This window comes from Ciona intestinalis, chromosome 12 (genome assembly GCF_000224145.3).
Source record: "Ciona intestinalis chromosome 12, KH, whole genome shotgun sequence".
Taxonomy (NCBI): Eukaryota; Metazoa; Chordata; class Ascidiacea; order Phlebobranchia; family Cionidae; genus Ciona; species Ciona intestinalis.
This window is the reverse complement of record NC_020177.2, coordinates 2,300,503-2,314,687: the sequence shown is the minus strand read 5'-3', so window position 1 is coordinate 2,314,687 and position 14,185 is coordinate 2,300,503. Positions and strand designations below refer to the sequence as shown.

Genomic DNA, 14,185 nt, shown 5'->3' with positions numbered 1-14,185 from the left:
GAAGCTTTAGTCTACTTCCGATCCTACGTACAGTTGTAAACAATCACATTGACAACGCGCGTGTGCAATGTTATATAGTTTAGAGGCAGTTTGTTCGGCGTAAACTGGAAAACACAAAATGCATTCAGACAGACTATACAGTCTAGACAGCAGGCTATAGTTCTGGGTCATGAACTTTTGTGTTGTCATTTTACTGTTAAGTTACCAGGAATAATGTGATACAGTAGGGTGGGGAGAGACGGGATACCTTTAGCAAATAATATTCTGATTGTGTTTCAAACAATTAACAACGGTCAGTCATGAGCACACGGTTTTATGAGTCTTTGAATGTTATAGTACCTAATTGGACGAGAAAATAGAAGGAAAAGGATTTCATCTTCCCCAACCCTACTATACTCTTTTTTCTGCTAAAACATTTTTTTTGTAATTTGTATTCTTTTGGTAATAAAATAAATTTTATTGTACCAAAGTTCCGTCTGTCGTTAATGTTTTACACGTTACCCAAACACGAAAAACTTGCATTAACTTTGGCATGATGTGAAGTCATGTATATGCGCATGGCGTGCTTCAGCATATATATGGTATGTTTAATACAACCGCTGTATATATACCGTAGCCGTATGAGGTGCGTAACTCCTCCTTGTACCTTTTAATGCTTTATGTTTACATAATTCTTTTTCGAGCGTCAGCAGGCGGCGGAAATGACGTCAATGCGCTGCATCCTTCCTTTGCTTAGCGATTATTCAATTCACTTTTGATAGCGAATGCACCAGTACACCTATATACGTTGCATAGTGACGAAGCACTGGCAATAATTCCAGCAAACTGACAGTTATAGATGATTGTGTATACGCGGCAGTCTGACTGTGGAAATAGATGCAGTAATATTTATAACAACACTATGAGTCAGGGCGTATATACTCAACTTATACGCGTGCCAGGCAGAACTGTATATGTTAGTCGTCTTATCCAGATTTCGCGCGCTGACGCTCTCAGTTATGAATGTATATTATGCAGTGAGGCCATATAGAACGATTATAGCGAAAATACGGTTGTGTAACACAAAACATGCACGAATGACGTATATCGCCATCGTGAAATGTGGGGTTAAGAATAGAACATAAACTCAAAAGACGTTTGTAATCCCGAAAACAAGTACTAAGCTGGCAAAAGACAGTTCACCATTTAGAAATAGCAGTAGCACCATGAACAGTTGTTTTGAATAAATTTCCATTTAATTTAGACTCGCGGTTATTTTAGTCTGTGCTGTATATGAGATATAACTGTACAGTTTGTTCACTTATAATGGCCACTGGATTAATGCATTCTCCTATACACCGGACAATGTCACCTGACATAGCTGTGACGTCATACGATGATGGGCCAGTGACGTCACCGACTATGAGGTCACAGGTACAGGACTTCACGTCACTAGCGCCACCACAAACATCGAAATATGACACTAGTGATGGAGAGAGAAGCGACAGGTATGAGATATAGTAGGGTGGGGAAGATGGGACAACTTTTCATTTAGTTTTCTCTTTTCATTTGGTAGTAAACAAAGAACCTTCAATTAATTTTAAAACCGTATCTTCACGACTTCCACAGACCGTTGTTAATTGTTTAAAACACAATCAGGCTATTTGGATATTAGGTGTTAAAGGTGTCCTATCTCCCCCCACCCTACTATATGACAATTTATTTAGTAACTGTAGTGTGCGGTAAGTTGGGACACTTGCACATAATATCCAAATATTGTGATCGCGTTTTAAACAATTACCAATGGTCTATGAGAGTCGTGAGAATACGGTTCTATAATTATTTGAATGTCCTATCCAACTTTACCCTACTTGAGTTAACAGTACTGTGGGGTAAGACGGGACACCGTTAGCACACAATATCCAAATATTCCGATCAAGTTTTAAACATTAACAATGGTCTATGGGAGTCGTACAGATACGGTTACTCACCCTACTTGAATTAACAGTACTAGGGGGTAAGATGGACATACCATTAGCACACAATATCCCATATTTTCTAATCGTGTTTTCAATAATTAATAACGCTGTTTTAAAGTCGCGACCATACGGTTGTATAGTTTTGCAAATATTCCTGTTTTCTACCAAATTGGGCGATAAAATAGATATGCTCATAACGTTGCCACGTTTTCTGTGGGGTAAGACAATTTCATAATATCCTGATCGTGTTTTAAACAATTAACAACGGTCTATGGGAGTCGTGAGGATACGGTTTTATAATTCTTTGAATTTTCTTTGTTTACTACAAAATGGGACAATCAAAAAGTATAAAACATTGACCTTATTTTATACTACATACTTATAAAGTTAGAACGTATATCTATATTTAGATATAATTATGTTTATAATGCTGTAGCGTTTTATACTAAATTTTAACTATAAAATTTAAATATTTTAAGTTGCAGTAATATGACAATTCCGGCCCAAACCATATATCTTCTGTCCTTGCCGCAGAACCTCACCAATATAGAATATATAGGTTGTTTTAAATTGTATGTTCCCCATACGTTTGCAAGATGTATATAGTAGAGTGGGGGAAGATAGTATACACATTTCATTCTATTTTCCCGTTCCATTTCGTAGTAAACAAAGAACATTCCAAGAATTAAAAAATCGTTCTCTCACGGCTTATTCTATAGACCGTTGTTAATTGTTTAAAACACGGTCAGGATATTTGAAGATTTTGTGCAAAAAGTGTTTCGTCTTCACCCACCCTACTACACATGTGCGCAAAATTCAAAATATTTCTCATACACATAAGTGAAGTAGTCGTATAAGGGTATAGGATGACACTCTTAAGTGTAATAACAATGCACTCGAGATTGGGCATAAGTTGTCAATATACTATATGTCCGTCTGAAGTAAAGTCCCCAGTACTCTGCTCGACAGAGGGCATGAGGTGTACAGAAAGAAAATCAGCAGTGTTGAGTCATTGAATGGGATAAAAAACTAATTTCCCCCTTCGAAGTAGAAAACAACTTTTGTTAGAAAGTCGAAGAAAAAAACGTCATGTAATTCTAGTATACCTTAACAGTACCATGTAATACACTGTTTACTATATACACAAATAGTTTATGATATGCATAATGTCTAAATATACCAAAATAACGAAATTCGACCAAAAAGCGTAAAACTTATTTTGAGATAACACAAATTTTGCAGTATGGCTTAAATTATCTGCCGTGCCTCGCTGTAGGACTTCACCCGCATAGCATAAACAAAGATAAATGCCACCACTCCCCCCCCCAAAAAAGCGTCTTTAATTTATAATTGTAGTATAGAGTGGGGGAATATCAAACATATTTATATTCTATTTTCTCGTCCCATTTTGCAGTAAACAGAGATTATTCAAAGAATTATTAAACCGTATCCTCACGACTTCTATAGACCGTTGTTAATTATTTAAACACGATCAGGATATTTGGATATTATATGCTAAAGGTCTCCCATCTTTCTCCACTCTACAATATTATTTTCCGCCACACAAAATTGCGCATGCTCACTATCAACCTATATATTTATTGTTAAATTTAATGCGTGGAGTGTATGAAATATGAATCATATCCATACATGGCACAGCTGGTGTGCTGGTAGACATTTGACGTAAACCACCTTGCTACGATTGACGTCTAAACCCGGTCAGTACGTGGGGTGCGCAATGTAACTATACATCATGCCCATTTAATATGCGTATGTAAAATATGCATAAGAACACGGCAGCCCATACCCCCTTGTAAAGTAGAAATCTATAGAGAACCTGATACAAAGGAGTTGTCAATTTACGTTTTTTTATATATATAGTAGGGTGGGGGGTAAATGGGACACCTTTAGCACATAATATCCAAATATCCTGATCGCGTTTTAAACAATTAACAACAGTCTATGGAAGTCGTGATGTTACGATTCTATAATTCTTTGACTTTTCTTTGTTTACTACTATAAATGGGACGCAAAAAATGGAATAAAAAAGTGTCCCATTTTTCCCGCCATGCTATAGTGTGTGAATAGGCAGTCATGACTTTTCGTTGTTTCAAACATGATTATATTCTCGTGGGTGGAAAATGTATTTATATAGTGTTTATATATACCCGAGTGCGTGGGAAATCTATAATGGACCTATGTTAGTGTAACACAACATATTTGGCTAATCTTTACATAACATAGCTTTACTGTTGTTATCTTAACATTTTACAATAACCACGGCCTAATAGAGACAAGGCCTGATAATTCACATTTTGAAATTAGAAGGCCTATTATACGTCACCAACACCATTATTTTTTAATTGTTACGTCATGTATTTTGCTTAAAAAAGGTAGCAGTAATGGGAAAAACGCATTAAAAAAACATACGAATTTAGCATTGAGGTCAATTATTTACACAAGTATAGCTACATGCAGCTATAGAGGCGACCAAACAGCAAAATAATATTATAAATATCTCTAGTAGGCCGTACACTAACGTATAAAAATCTAGAGGCTGAAATTTAAAAATTGCTCAGAAATTCAGTTATATCTTCGATTGCAGTAACCGTATGTAGGTTATGTTATTGCAACAGCGATACGATGGGAATTAACAGTAAACGCCGAAAACGAAAACAAATTATAAAAAAAGAAAGATAATTAGTGGGGGAAGATGAGACACTTTTTATTATATTTTCCCGTCATATTAGTAAACAAAGAAAAATCAAGAAATTATAAAACCGTATCCTCACGACCCCATAGACCGTTGTTAATTGTTTAATTAAAACATGACACGGATGTTTGGATATAATGTGCTAAATGTGTTCCATCTCCACCCACAGTACTACAAAAAAAAACTAAAAAAAAAATTTCGTTAAAAAGCGTGGCTCGTAAAACTTACCAAGCATGTACAGTAGCGTGGGGGAAGACGGGACACCTTTTACCTCTATTTTCTCGCCCCGTTTAGTAGTAAACAAAGAACATTCAAGAAATTATAAAACTATATGACCATAACTTCCATTGACCGTTAGTAATTGTTTAAAACACGACCAGAATATTTAGATATTATGTGCTAAAGGTGTCCCATCTTACCCACCCTACTATACATACAACATTGTACACGGTTAAAAAAATATTGGTCAAAATATAACGCGAATTTGAATTGCACTTCCAGCCCTTTATACCCTTGATTGACGTTTACACAAATAGTCATCATTGAAATCTGGTTTCCTGTTGATGATGTTATGCAGATAAATCATGCGCGTTATTGTTTGACCCTTAACAACAGAGTATTGGTTAATTAATGTATGGAACGAAAACAGACGGGTAAAAAAACCCATTAAAGTCAGAATTGCAAATTACATTGCTACACGTTTCAAAGATATCCTCGTTTGCACGTTTTAACTTTTAGGTGTGGAATTATTGAATGAATGTAACTGATTTATCTTCGCGTGTCGGGGCAAGGACAGTCGTTATAACACTGGTGTTTTATTTCATACAGTTTGTGTACAGCTTGGGTAAAGTTACCACGTATGTAACTTTGTAGGTGATTGGAATTTCTTTGATTTTTTTAACGCATGGCTGACAATTTTGACAACGTATACTGGCCACTGGGTCGTATAATAATATATGGTAAAGTGAGAGAAAGGGCATCTTTAGCACATAATATCCAAATATCCTGATCGTGTTTTAAACATTCAACAACAATCAATTGGAGTCGCGAGGATACCGTTTTATAATTATTTGTTCTTTGAATGTTCTTTGTTTACTAACGAATGGGACGCGAAAATAGAGTAAAAAGATATTCTATCTTTCCCTACCCTACTATAACTATGGGTTTCGACCAAATAGGATGTACACAGTATCCGGAATTCGTCCGTTTTATTCGGATTTCGCTCGGAAATGGGTTTGCATACGACTTCGCAGGCGAATTCGCATACCGGATACTGTGTACAGTCACCTTTAAATGCTGTTCTTTATTTATAGAAAGTTTTGTTTTAGATATTACACCGCATCATCGGGAGATGAAAATTTCGATGATGATTACGATGACGACGATGACGAAGACGGGATGTGCATTAGGTTGGATAGCGATGATGATACGACGAGTAAGCTTTGGGTAGTTTTCTATACGTGTTCAGTTAAATATAGCATATAAAAGTATACAGTGAACTAATGGATGTCATTTATATAAAATACGGTGTTCTGTTTCATACACCTCGTAGCTATTTACAAATTACCAAGTATGTAACTTTGTGGGTGATATTTTCTGTATACCCGATAGTTTAGATAACACGTTAGTTACCACAAGCGATTAAAGTTAAGTGTCTTGCATAATAACACACACGCACACAAAATAGTAGGGACAGGTAGCATTCAGTTAAAAAGACTGTTTCAAAATGACTCCAGAAATTCTCTTAATGACTTGTATATTTTCCGCTTACTTATGTTAGTACGCAAGATGTAAACTCCATATATACAAACACACAGAGTGAGCCATGAACCCGCTTTCACTGCCTATTACAGTATGGTGGGAAAATATGGGACACCTTTTCATTCTATTTTCTCGTTCCATTTGGTAGTGAACAAGAACATTCGAAGAATTATAAAACTATATCCTCACGACTTCCATAAACCGTTGTTTATTGTTTAAAGCTTAATCAGGATATTTGAATATTAGGCGCTAAAGGTGTCCCATCTTTCCCCAGAGTACTATACATACAAAATTATATTGTACGGTGGGAAAATAGAACACTACCACTTCACCAGACCGTTGTTAATCGTTTAAAGCACGATCAGGATATTTGGATATTATGTGTTAAAGGTGCCCCATCTTTCCCTAGCCTACCTGTGTTTCATTGTTGGTTGAAAAGTATTTAAAACCATTTAAATTACAGGTTTATCCGGTCTTCACATAAATTTAAAAACCTTACAAGCTGTGTCGTCCATGTTAGCACACTACCACCCTATTATACAGGTAAGGTAACACATTCGTTTATTACGACACAGTACTTATTATTACGTCACAGAGTGATCCCTATGGCAACCCAATCTTCGTTGCGCCACCTCCTCCCGAGGACGAGTACTCGGAACAGGATGAAGCAATGGCTTCAGCTTCTGGGCGAGACTTCCTCGGTTCCACCACGTCACATGACACGACATGTGAGTTGATTGTTACAACACAAGTTGCTGTGTGACGTAACAATGTATGTTGACAGTGACTGGAGATGACGATTACCAATGCGCCCTGCAAGAACTCGATGACGTCATAATAGGGCAAGATCAAACGCTTCTTTCAGACGCCCTCACCGAACTAACTGACGTCATGGAAAAGATGACGTATTTCTCCGCCGAAGCCGTAGACGACATATAGTGACGTCATCACCAATTCTGCAAGAGTGACGTCACAAAAAGCGAAGCAGCGACTCCGCCTTTCCGAGCGACGTTTTGACCTTGATGACGTAACGGATGTGACGTAACAATCCGTGTTTATTGCAAGTGCAGTGCGCTAATGTATCGCGTCAAAATTTCAATGAAAAAAGCGCAAAAAAAACAAATAAATTATTCGAATGTTCCACCTACAGAACGAAAATAAATCTCCAGCATTTCAAATCCATGATTATCAATTACGGGGAAACCCCCATGAGAAAGCTGAGCAGGCACAAAAAAAGACTGCAAGCGAGGAATCTGAACTTTTAGGTCACCATTTTGTCAGTTTTTAGTCAAAAAAGACACATTCAATGTAGTTCAAACTAACAGTGGTGACGACGTGAAAGGTTTATGATTTTTTTCATTTTTTTGGAGCCCTTTAGTGTAAAAGTTTGTGCCTTGTCTTCTAATAGGGAGATACGGAAAAAATGTCACTACGGGTAGAAGTAGGTACAAAGTATTATTTGATTAATTTTTTTTGTATGGTAGGGTGGGGCGAGATGGGACACCTTTAGCACATAATATTCAAGTATTTTGATTGTGTTTTAAACAATTAACAACTCTCTATGGAAGTCATCAGGATAAGGTTTTATAATTCTTTGAGTGTTCTTTGTTTACTACCAAACAAGACAAGAAAATAGAGTGAACGAGTGTCTCATCTTCCCCCACCCTACTACTTTTTTACACTTTTTAGTGAAATTTGGAGGTTTTCCGAAATTTAAGTAAACAGTTACCGCTACCCATTAGATATTTTTTTTGCGATTTCCCAATTTTTTTAAGTTGAAATAGTTACCGCCACCTAGCGGAAATTATGTACCTATTTCTTCCCGTAGTAGCATCTATAGGAAAGGGATGATAGAACTTTTAAGCAAAATATGCAGTAGCGGGTGTGAAGAACTTTGAAAATTGTAGTGAGGCACGATAGACCGCGATATCATGTAGATTTTTGAACTTGAGTAAATGATTTGAAGACTGTGATGTCATAATGAGTTATGTGATGTAGATAAACGTGTTTATGTCGTCATCATCGCGCTTCATGTACTTGTTCTCAATAAGCCATTCGATTTGTTGTTTGATCAGCTTTTTTTGAGGCAGGAAAAGATTTTTGAGGATTTCAACTAACTCTGTTTGGAGTTGTGCGTTGTTGATTCGTTTTCTCATCTTTAAGATCTTCACAATGGCCTCCTGTGATGTCATAAGGAGTTAGAAATGGTAAATAAAGTCGCTAAAATTGTTTAAAATTTTTGAGAATATAAAAATATTTAAAGAAATAGAAAAAAACCGACAGAAAATCTGAATTATAGAAAAAGATAGAACTAAAAATTAAAATCTGCCGTTCAATTTTGAGGATTCTTACCTGAGTTGTCCTGAGAAGTTATAAATAGTAAATAAAAGGAAACTTTAGCTTTTTTGGAGATGTAGAAATTTTTCCCAAAAAAAAATCGGACCAAAGTATAAGTATCATAGAAAAACATTAGATTAAAATTTTTTGTTTTATTTTAAATCTTACTTGTGTTCTAAGAATCCGAAGTTGGGTAATCCCCTCATTATCCTCCTCACGTGATTTGTCGGTTGAAAGTTGCAATCGACCAATCAGATTCACTCGTCCACGCTTTTGAGGCTTGCCGGCTTTCCTACAGTAAAAAAATTAAAAAATTGTTTTTCTTTTTCATGAGGTAACAAAATTTTGGAAATTAAAACAAAAGCAAATGTCCCTATCATAAGGATTTGCTATTTAGGTAAATTAAAACAAACTGAGCATTGTTTTAATCTAATTACAATATTTAGTAAAAAATAATTCCCTTCCCCAAAGAAAAAGTCCTTATTACAATAATTTCTATTCTAGTTGCAGGGTTAAAAAATATGAAATGAGGTGTAACCAAAATACAACAAAAATTCAATGAACGCACAAATAAAACTCACATAACAGCAAACTGATGGTTGACAGCGAGCATGGAGCTCTCCTGGAATTCTTTAGGAGACGATAGCTTTGGTTCACAAAGTAAAACCTGTCGTTTCAACTTTGGGTTCGCTACAAGTGACTGTATGAAAAAAACGTGAATTAGAATCACATACAAAAAAGACATTTAAACTGTTTAAAAGCACCAATGTCTTCGTCTGGCGCTGTAGCACAGTTGGTTAGCGCGCCTGCCTCCAACGCAGAGGTAATGGGTTCAGGGCTTGTCGTTGTTACCATTGTAGTCATATGTGTCCTTGGGCAAGACACCTATTGGCATTTGCTCCAAGCCAGTGGTCACTAATGGGTTGTCCAAATTATCAGCCACAAAAAAAAATAATCACCCACACAGTAACATACTTGGTAATTGTAAGCTGGCACGAGGTGTAAGAAACAAAACACTTGTGTTATAACGACTGTCGTTTCCCAGCCACACAAGGATAAAGTATGTTACATTCAATCATTGATTCAAGTATAAATTTTGGGACAACTTAGATACTAAATTAAGGATTTTTAGTTTTTGCGTACTTATTTTACAGTAGGCAGCTAAATAAATTTTTAATATACAAACATGAAACAGTTTAATATTATAAAAAATTACAACTTCAAACTTACCCACAAAGTTTTCCGTAACTCAGTGTCAGGTAACTGTGTTGCCAGACGTAAACTCTCAAATGAAATCGATTCTGTTGGCCGAGAATTCCAGATGTGCAACACTGACATTTGAAAGGTCGTGACCTCGATGTCATATGACCCGACCTCTGTTTTAAAGGTCATCTGAAACAAAAATATCACTTTACTAGTTCAATTCAAGAACTAATTTTTCATATATACTAGGGTGGGGGAAGATAGGACACTTTTTCATTCTATTTTCTCATTCAATTTGGTAGTAAAAAATAAAAATCCTCATAAAACCGTATCTTTACGATTCCCGTGGGCCGTTGTTAATTGTTTAAAACACCATCAGAATGAGATTATGTGCTAAATGTGTTTCATCTTCTCCCACCCTAATATATGTTTTACTTAATAACGCCATTTAAACACGCTTAACATTTCCAATACAGCTGTATTAAAAATGGCAACTGGATATTTGAAACAATCTAAACAAAAATTATGGCAGCGTGGGGTAAGATGAGACATGTTTTATTCTTATTTCTTGCTGTATTTGAAAGTAAATAAAGACTATTCACAGAATTATAAAAGCGCATCCCCACAACCTAAAAAGAACACTGTTAATTAATCAAAACTTGATCAAGAGACATGGAATTTATGTGCTAACGGTATCCCATCTTACCCTACAGTACTATATCGGGTGGGGAAAGACGGGACACTTTCATCACATAATATCAAAAAATTCTGATCGTGTTTTAAACAATTAACAACTGTCTATGGGAGTCATGAGGATACGGTTTATAATTCTTTAAAAGTTCTTTGTTTACTAATAAAAAGGACAAGAAAATACAATGAAAAGGTGTCCCATCTTCCCCAACCCTACTAAATATTAACAGTTCATGCCCTACACAATACACTTTAAAAAAAGGTATGCCACCCCACTATATCACATATAACTTACAACTCCATTGGACATCAGATGATTCCAGTTAAGCATCCTCCCATGGTGCTTGCTCTTATAAAACTCCTCAACATCCGGAATAAGGTCCTCCAGGATCGCAGGGAGGGAGACAGGGATCCGATCCGACCTCCGAGACCAAGCTCCCGCATTGAGGATCTTGATGTTTGCGAGCTCCGAGCTTCTATCCTCCCGTGCCTCCTTGAACTGCGTGTTGAGGTCCTCGCTTACTTTGATATCCTGGAACATCCGTGCGAGTTTGTTCACAAAATCCGCAGGCATTCCAACCTGGAAGAAGATAAACAATTTTTTTTTTTTAATATAATGCTAACCAACGAAAAATCAAAACTTGTGTATTGATAAATATGCTCAAGTAGGATCTAAGGGTACCATTAAAGTTTCAAAAACAAAACAGCTTTTGAAAAAAAATAGTTTTAAAACCGCAAATTGAACTGTTGGAGAAAAAAAAAAATTGGCTGTGGCGCAATGCATGGGTCAGGATAAAGGGCCACCTCTTGTCTAAATCTCAGGTCCCCATAGTGTGCCCTGTAGTACCCCCCACATAGAGTATATGACCTTGTATAACCCTGACTGACCTCACGTAACCCCTCCACCATATTTTCCTCTTTTTCACTATCAGCAGATGTACCGAGGATGAGCCTCCTTGTAAGATGAGCTTTATGATATCTCATGAAAACATCTTTGTTGGAAACATACTTTAACACCAACAACTGAAACAACAACAACAGGATTGCAAAAACAATAGACATTTAAGGTAAAGAAAATGCTTAAAACTTCCAAAACAAAAGAAAAATACAATAAAAAATTGCTCAAAACTCCCCAAAAAAAAAAAATATATAAAAAAACAACTGCCTAAAACTTTCAAAACAAAAAAAACAATCTAAAAAATATAAGAAAATTGTTATACATTACTACAAATTGTACCTAAAACAATTACAGACATAGGAATAAGAATTACAGTAACAATACCAACAACAGAAAATGTGGACAAAACTTTAATACAACAAGTGGAACAAAAATAACACACAAAAAAAACAAATAAAATTTGGTAGATTTAACAATCACTTAGATATCAAAAACAAAATAACTAGTTATAATAAACAAACAACAACAAGAAAATAAGAATAATGATAATAAAAATGCAAGATATCATAGCTGAAGATATAATGTATTTTTCAGTCAAAAAATATTAAATAATGTGAAAAAATTAAGCCCAAGAACAAAATCAACTGTTTGACGAAAAATGATCTATAGGGGGGTACAGGAAGATGGAATGCCTTTTCTTTCATTTTCTTGTCTCATTTGTTATTAAACAAAGAAAATTCAAAGAACTATAAAAAAATCCTTACGACTTCATAGACTGTTGTTAATTGTTGAAAAAAAGATCAGGATATTTGGATAATATATGCTAAAGGTGTCCCATCTTCCCCCACCCTGCTATATCAGCCACTTACGTGTCAAAAACAACAACAGTAAGGCTTACCACGTCTTTAAGTTTCGCGTCAACTTCTTCCGATGAGAGTTTTTTACTCAGAGGAGTTTTTCTCAACAGCATGTCACAGAAGTTTGCAAGAAGTTCCGGACATCGGGATTCGGGTGGGAGCTTTATTGGATTTCTATGAGAAACGAAAGGAAATGACTCGGTATTGAAAATTTATGCATAATAATAGTATATAGAGTTCTATTAAATCAAGTAGAAGTTTTATTGAATTTCTATAGAAATTAAAGGAATTATGGGAAATTAGTTTCAAATGGTATATTAGTATATACAGTTCTGTTTAGCTATTAGAAAACTTGTGCTTTATAATATTTATAGAGGAATAATACACTGGTCACTGTTAAAAAGATTTTCGAAAAAAATGATACGTTGGGAAAAATATGTATTTTATATTAACGGTATATAATTTCTGTTTTGCGATTTGAAAACCTATGTGTTTAAATTAAGGGAATAGTAAACCTTTTTATTCTATTTTCTTGTCCCATTTGGTGGTAAAAAATTTAAAGAATTATAAAACCAATTGGCCACGACTCCCATGTCCCATATACCGTTGTTAATTGTTTAAAACACGATCAAGATATTTGGATGTTATGTGCTAAAGGTGTCCCATTTTCCTCTGTCTTACTAGATATAGAATTCTGTTTGGCTTTTGGGAAATGTGTGTGTTTACAATATTACAATATTTATATTTATAGAGGAATAAAACACCGTTTAAAAATTAATAAATTTTTCAAAATTTTATGAAATTTTTTTTAAAGTAAAATAACAGATACTGTTTAGTTTAAGTACATGTTAAGTTTATCGAAAATCCTGGATTAATACTTAGATAAATTGACTTACTGTTTGGATCGTGTTTGCAACTCCACGTTAAAAACTGAGTAATCATTCACCACACATTCAAACGCTTTGTCCCTTGCCGTTAAAAACCTGGGGTCATCATCGAACGACTTCTTCACCAAGTCCGAGAAACGATTGAAGAGAGAAAGAAGAAGATCAATGTATTTCTCAGAGTCCTGGAAGAGAGAGGATGTCAAGTTTATCCTCTGATGTTGTATCAATGCTCTCATGCTCACTGTCGATTTAATACATGGGTGTCTTCTTGACACCAGACACACATGATGTATTCATACACCTCATGCTCACTGTCGAGTCATAACATGAGTGTCTTCTTATACACCATACACACACACATGGTGTATTCATACACCTCATGACCTCTTGCTTACTGTTGAGTTATAACATGGGTGTCTTCTTATACACCAGACACACATGGTGTATTCATACACCTTATGCTTACTGTTGAATTATTATAACACGGGTATCTTCTCATACACGAGACACACATGGTGTATTCATACACCTCTTGCTCTCTGTTGAGTCATAACATGAGTGTCTTCTTATACACCAAACACACATGGTGTATTCATACACCTCATGCTCACTGTTGAGTTATTATAACGCGGGTATCTTCTCATACACCAGACACACATGGCGTATTCATACACCTCTTGCTCACTGTTGGGTCATAACATGAGTGTCTTCTTATACACCATACACACACACATGGTGCATTCATACACCTCATGACCTCTTGCTTACTGTTGAAATATAACATGGGTGTCTTCTTATCCACTAAACATACATGGTGTATTCATACACTTCATGCTCACTGTTGAGTTATTATAACACGGGTATCTTCATATATACCAGGC

The 14,185-nt window shown here is 35.6% G+C and overlaps 2 protein-coding genes across 2 annotated transcripts in view; one reads left to right on the top strand and one right to left on the bottom strand.

Moving 5' to 3' along the window:
- Positions 1 to 449: 449 nt before the first annotated feature.
- Positions 450 to 7,605, top strand: LOC100186751. The gene is made up of 5 exons (XM_002127025.5): positions 450 to 1,487; positions 6,000 to 6,106; positions 6,896 to 6,975; positions 7,028 to 7,160; positions 7,217 to 7,605. Exons 1-5 carry the CDS (start codon positions 1,273 to 1,275, stop codon positions 7,369 to 7,371), a joined length of 690 nt encoding a protein of 229 aa, XP_002127061.1. The 5' UTR covers positions 450 to 1,272; the 3' UTR covers positions 7,372 to 7,605.
- Positions 7,470 to 14,185, bottom strand: part of LOC101241932 (cullin-5-like) — a 12,285-nt gene continuing 5,569 nt past the window's right edge. Inside the window, 8 exon segments of the mRNA XM_009862167.3 lie at positions 7,470 to 8,612; positions 8,938 to 9,061; positions 9,351 to 9,469; positions 10,000 to 10,161; positions 10,958 to 11,242; positions 11,551 to 11,685; positions 12,459 to 12,591; positions 13,314 to 13,486. Of these exon segments, the coding sequence (XP_009860469.1) occupies positions 8,418 to 8,612; positions 8,938 to 9,061; positions 9,351 to 9,469; positions 10,000 to 10,161; positions 10,958 to 11,242; positions 11,551 to 11,685; positions 12,459 to 12,591; positions 13,314 to 13,486 (1,326 nt within the window). The 3' untranslated portion in view covers positions 7,470 to 8,417.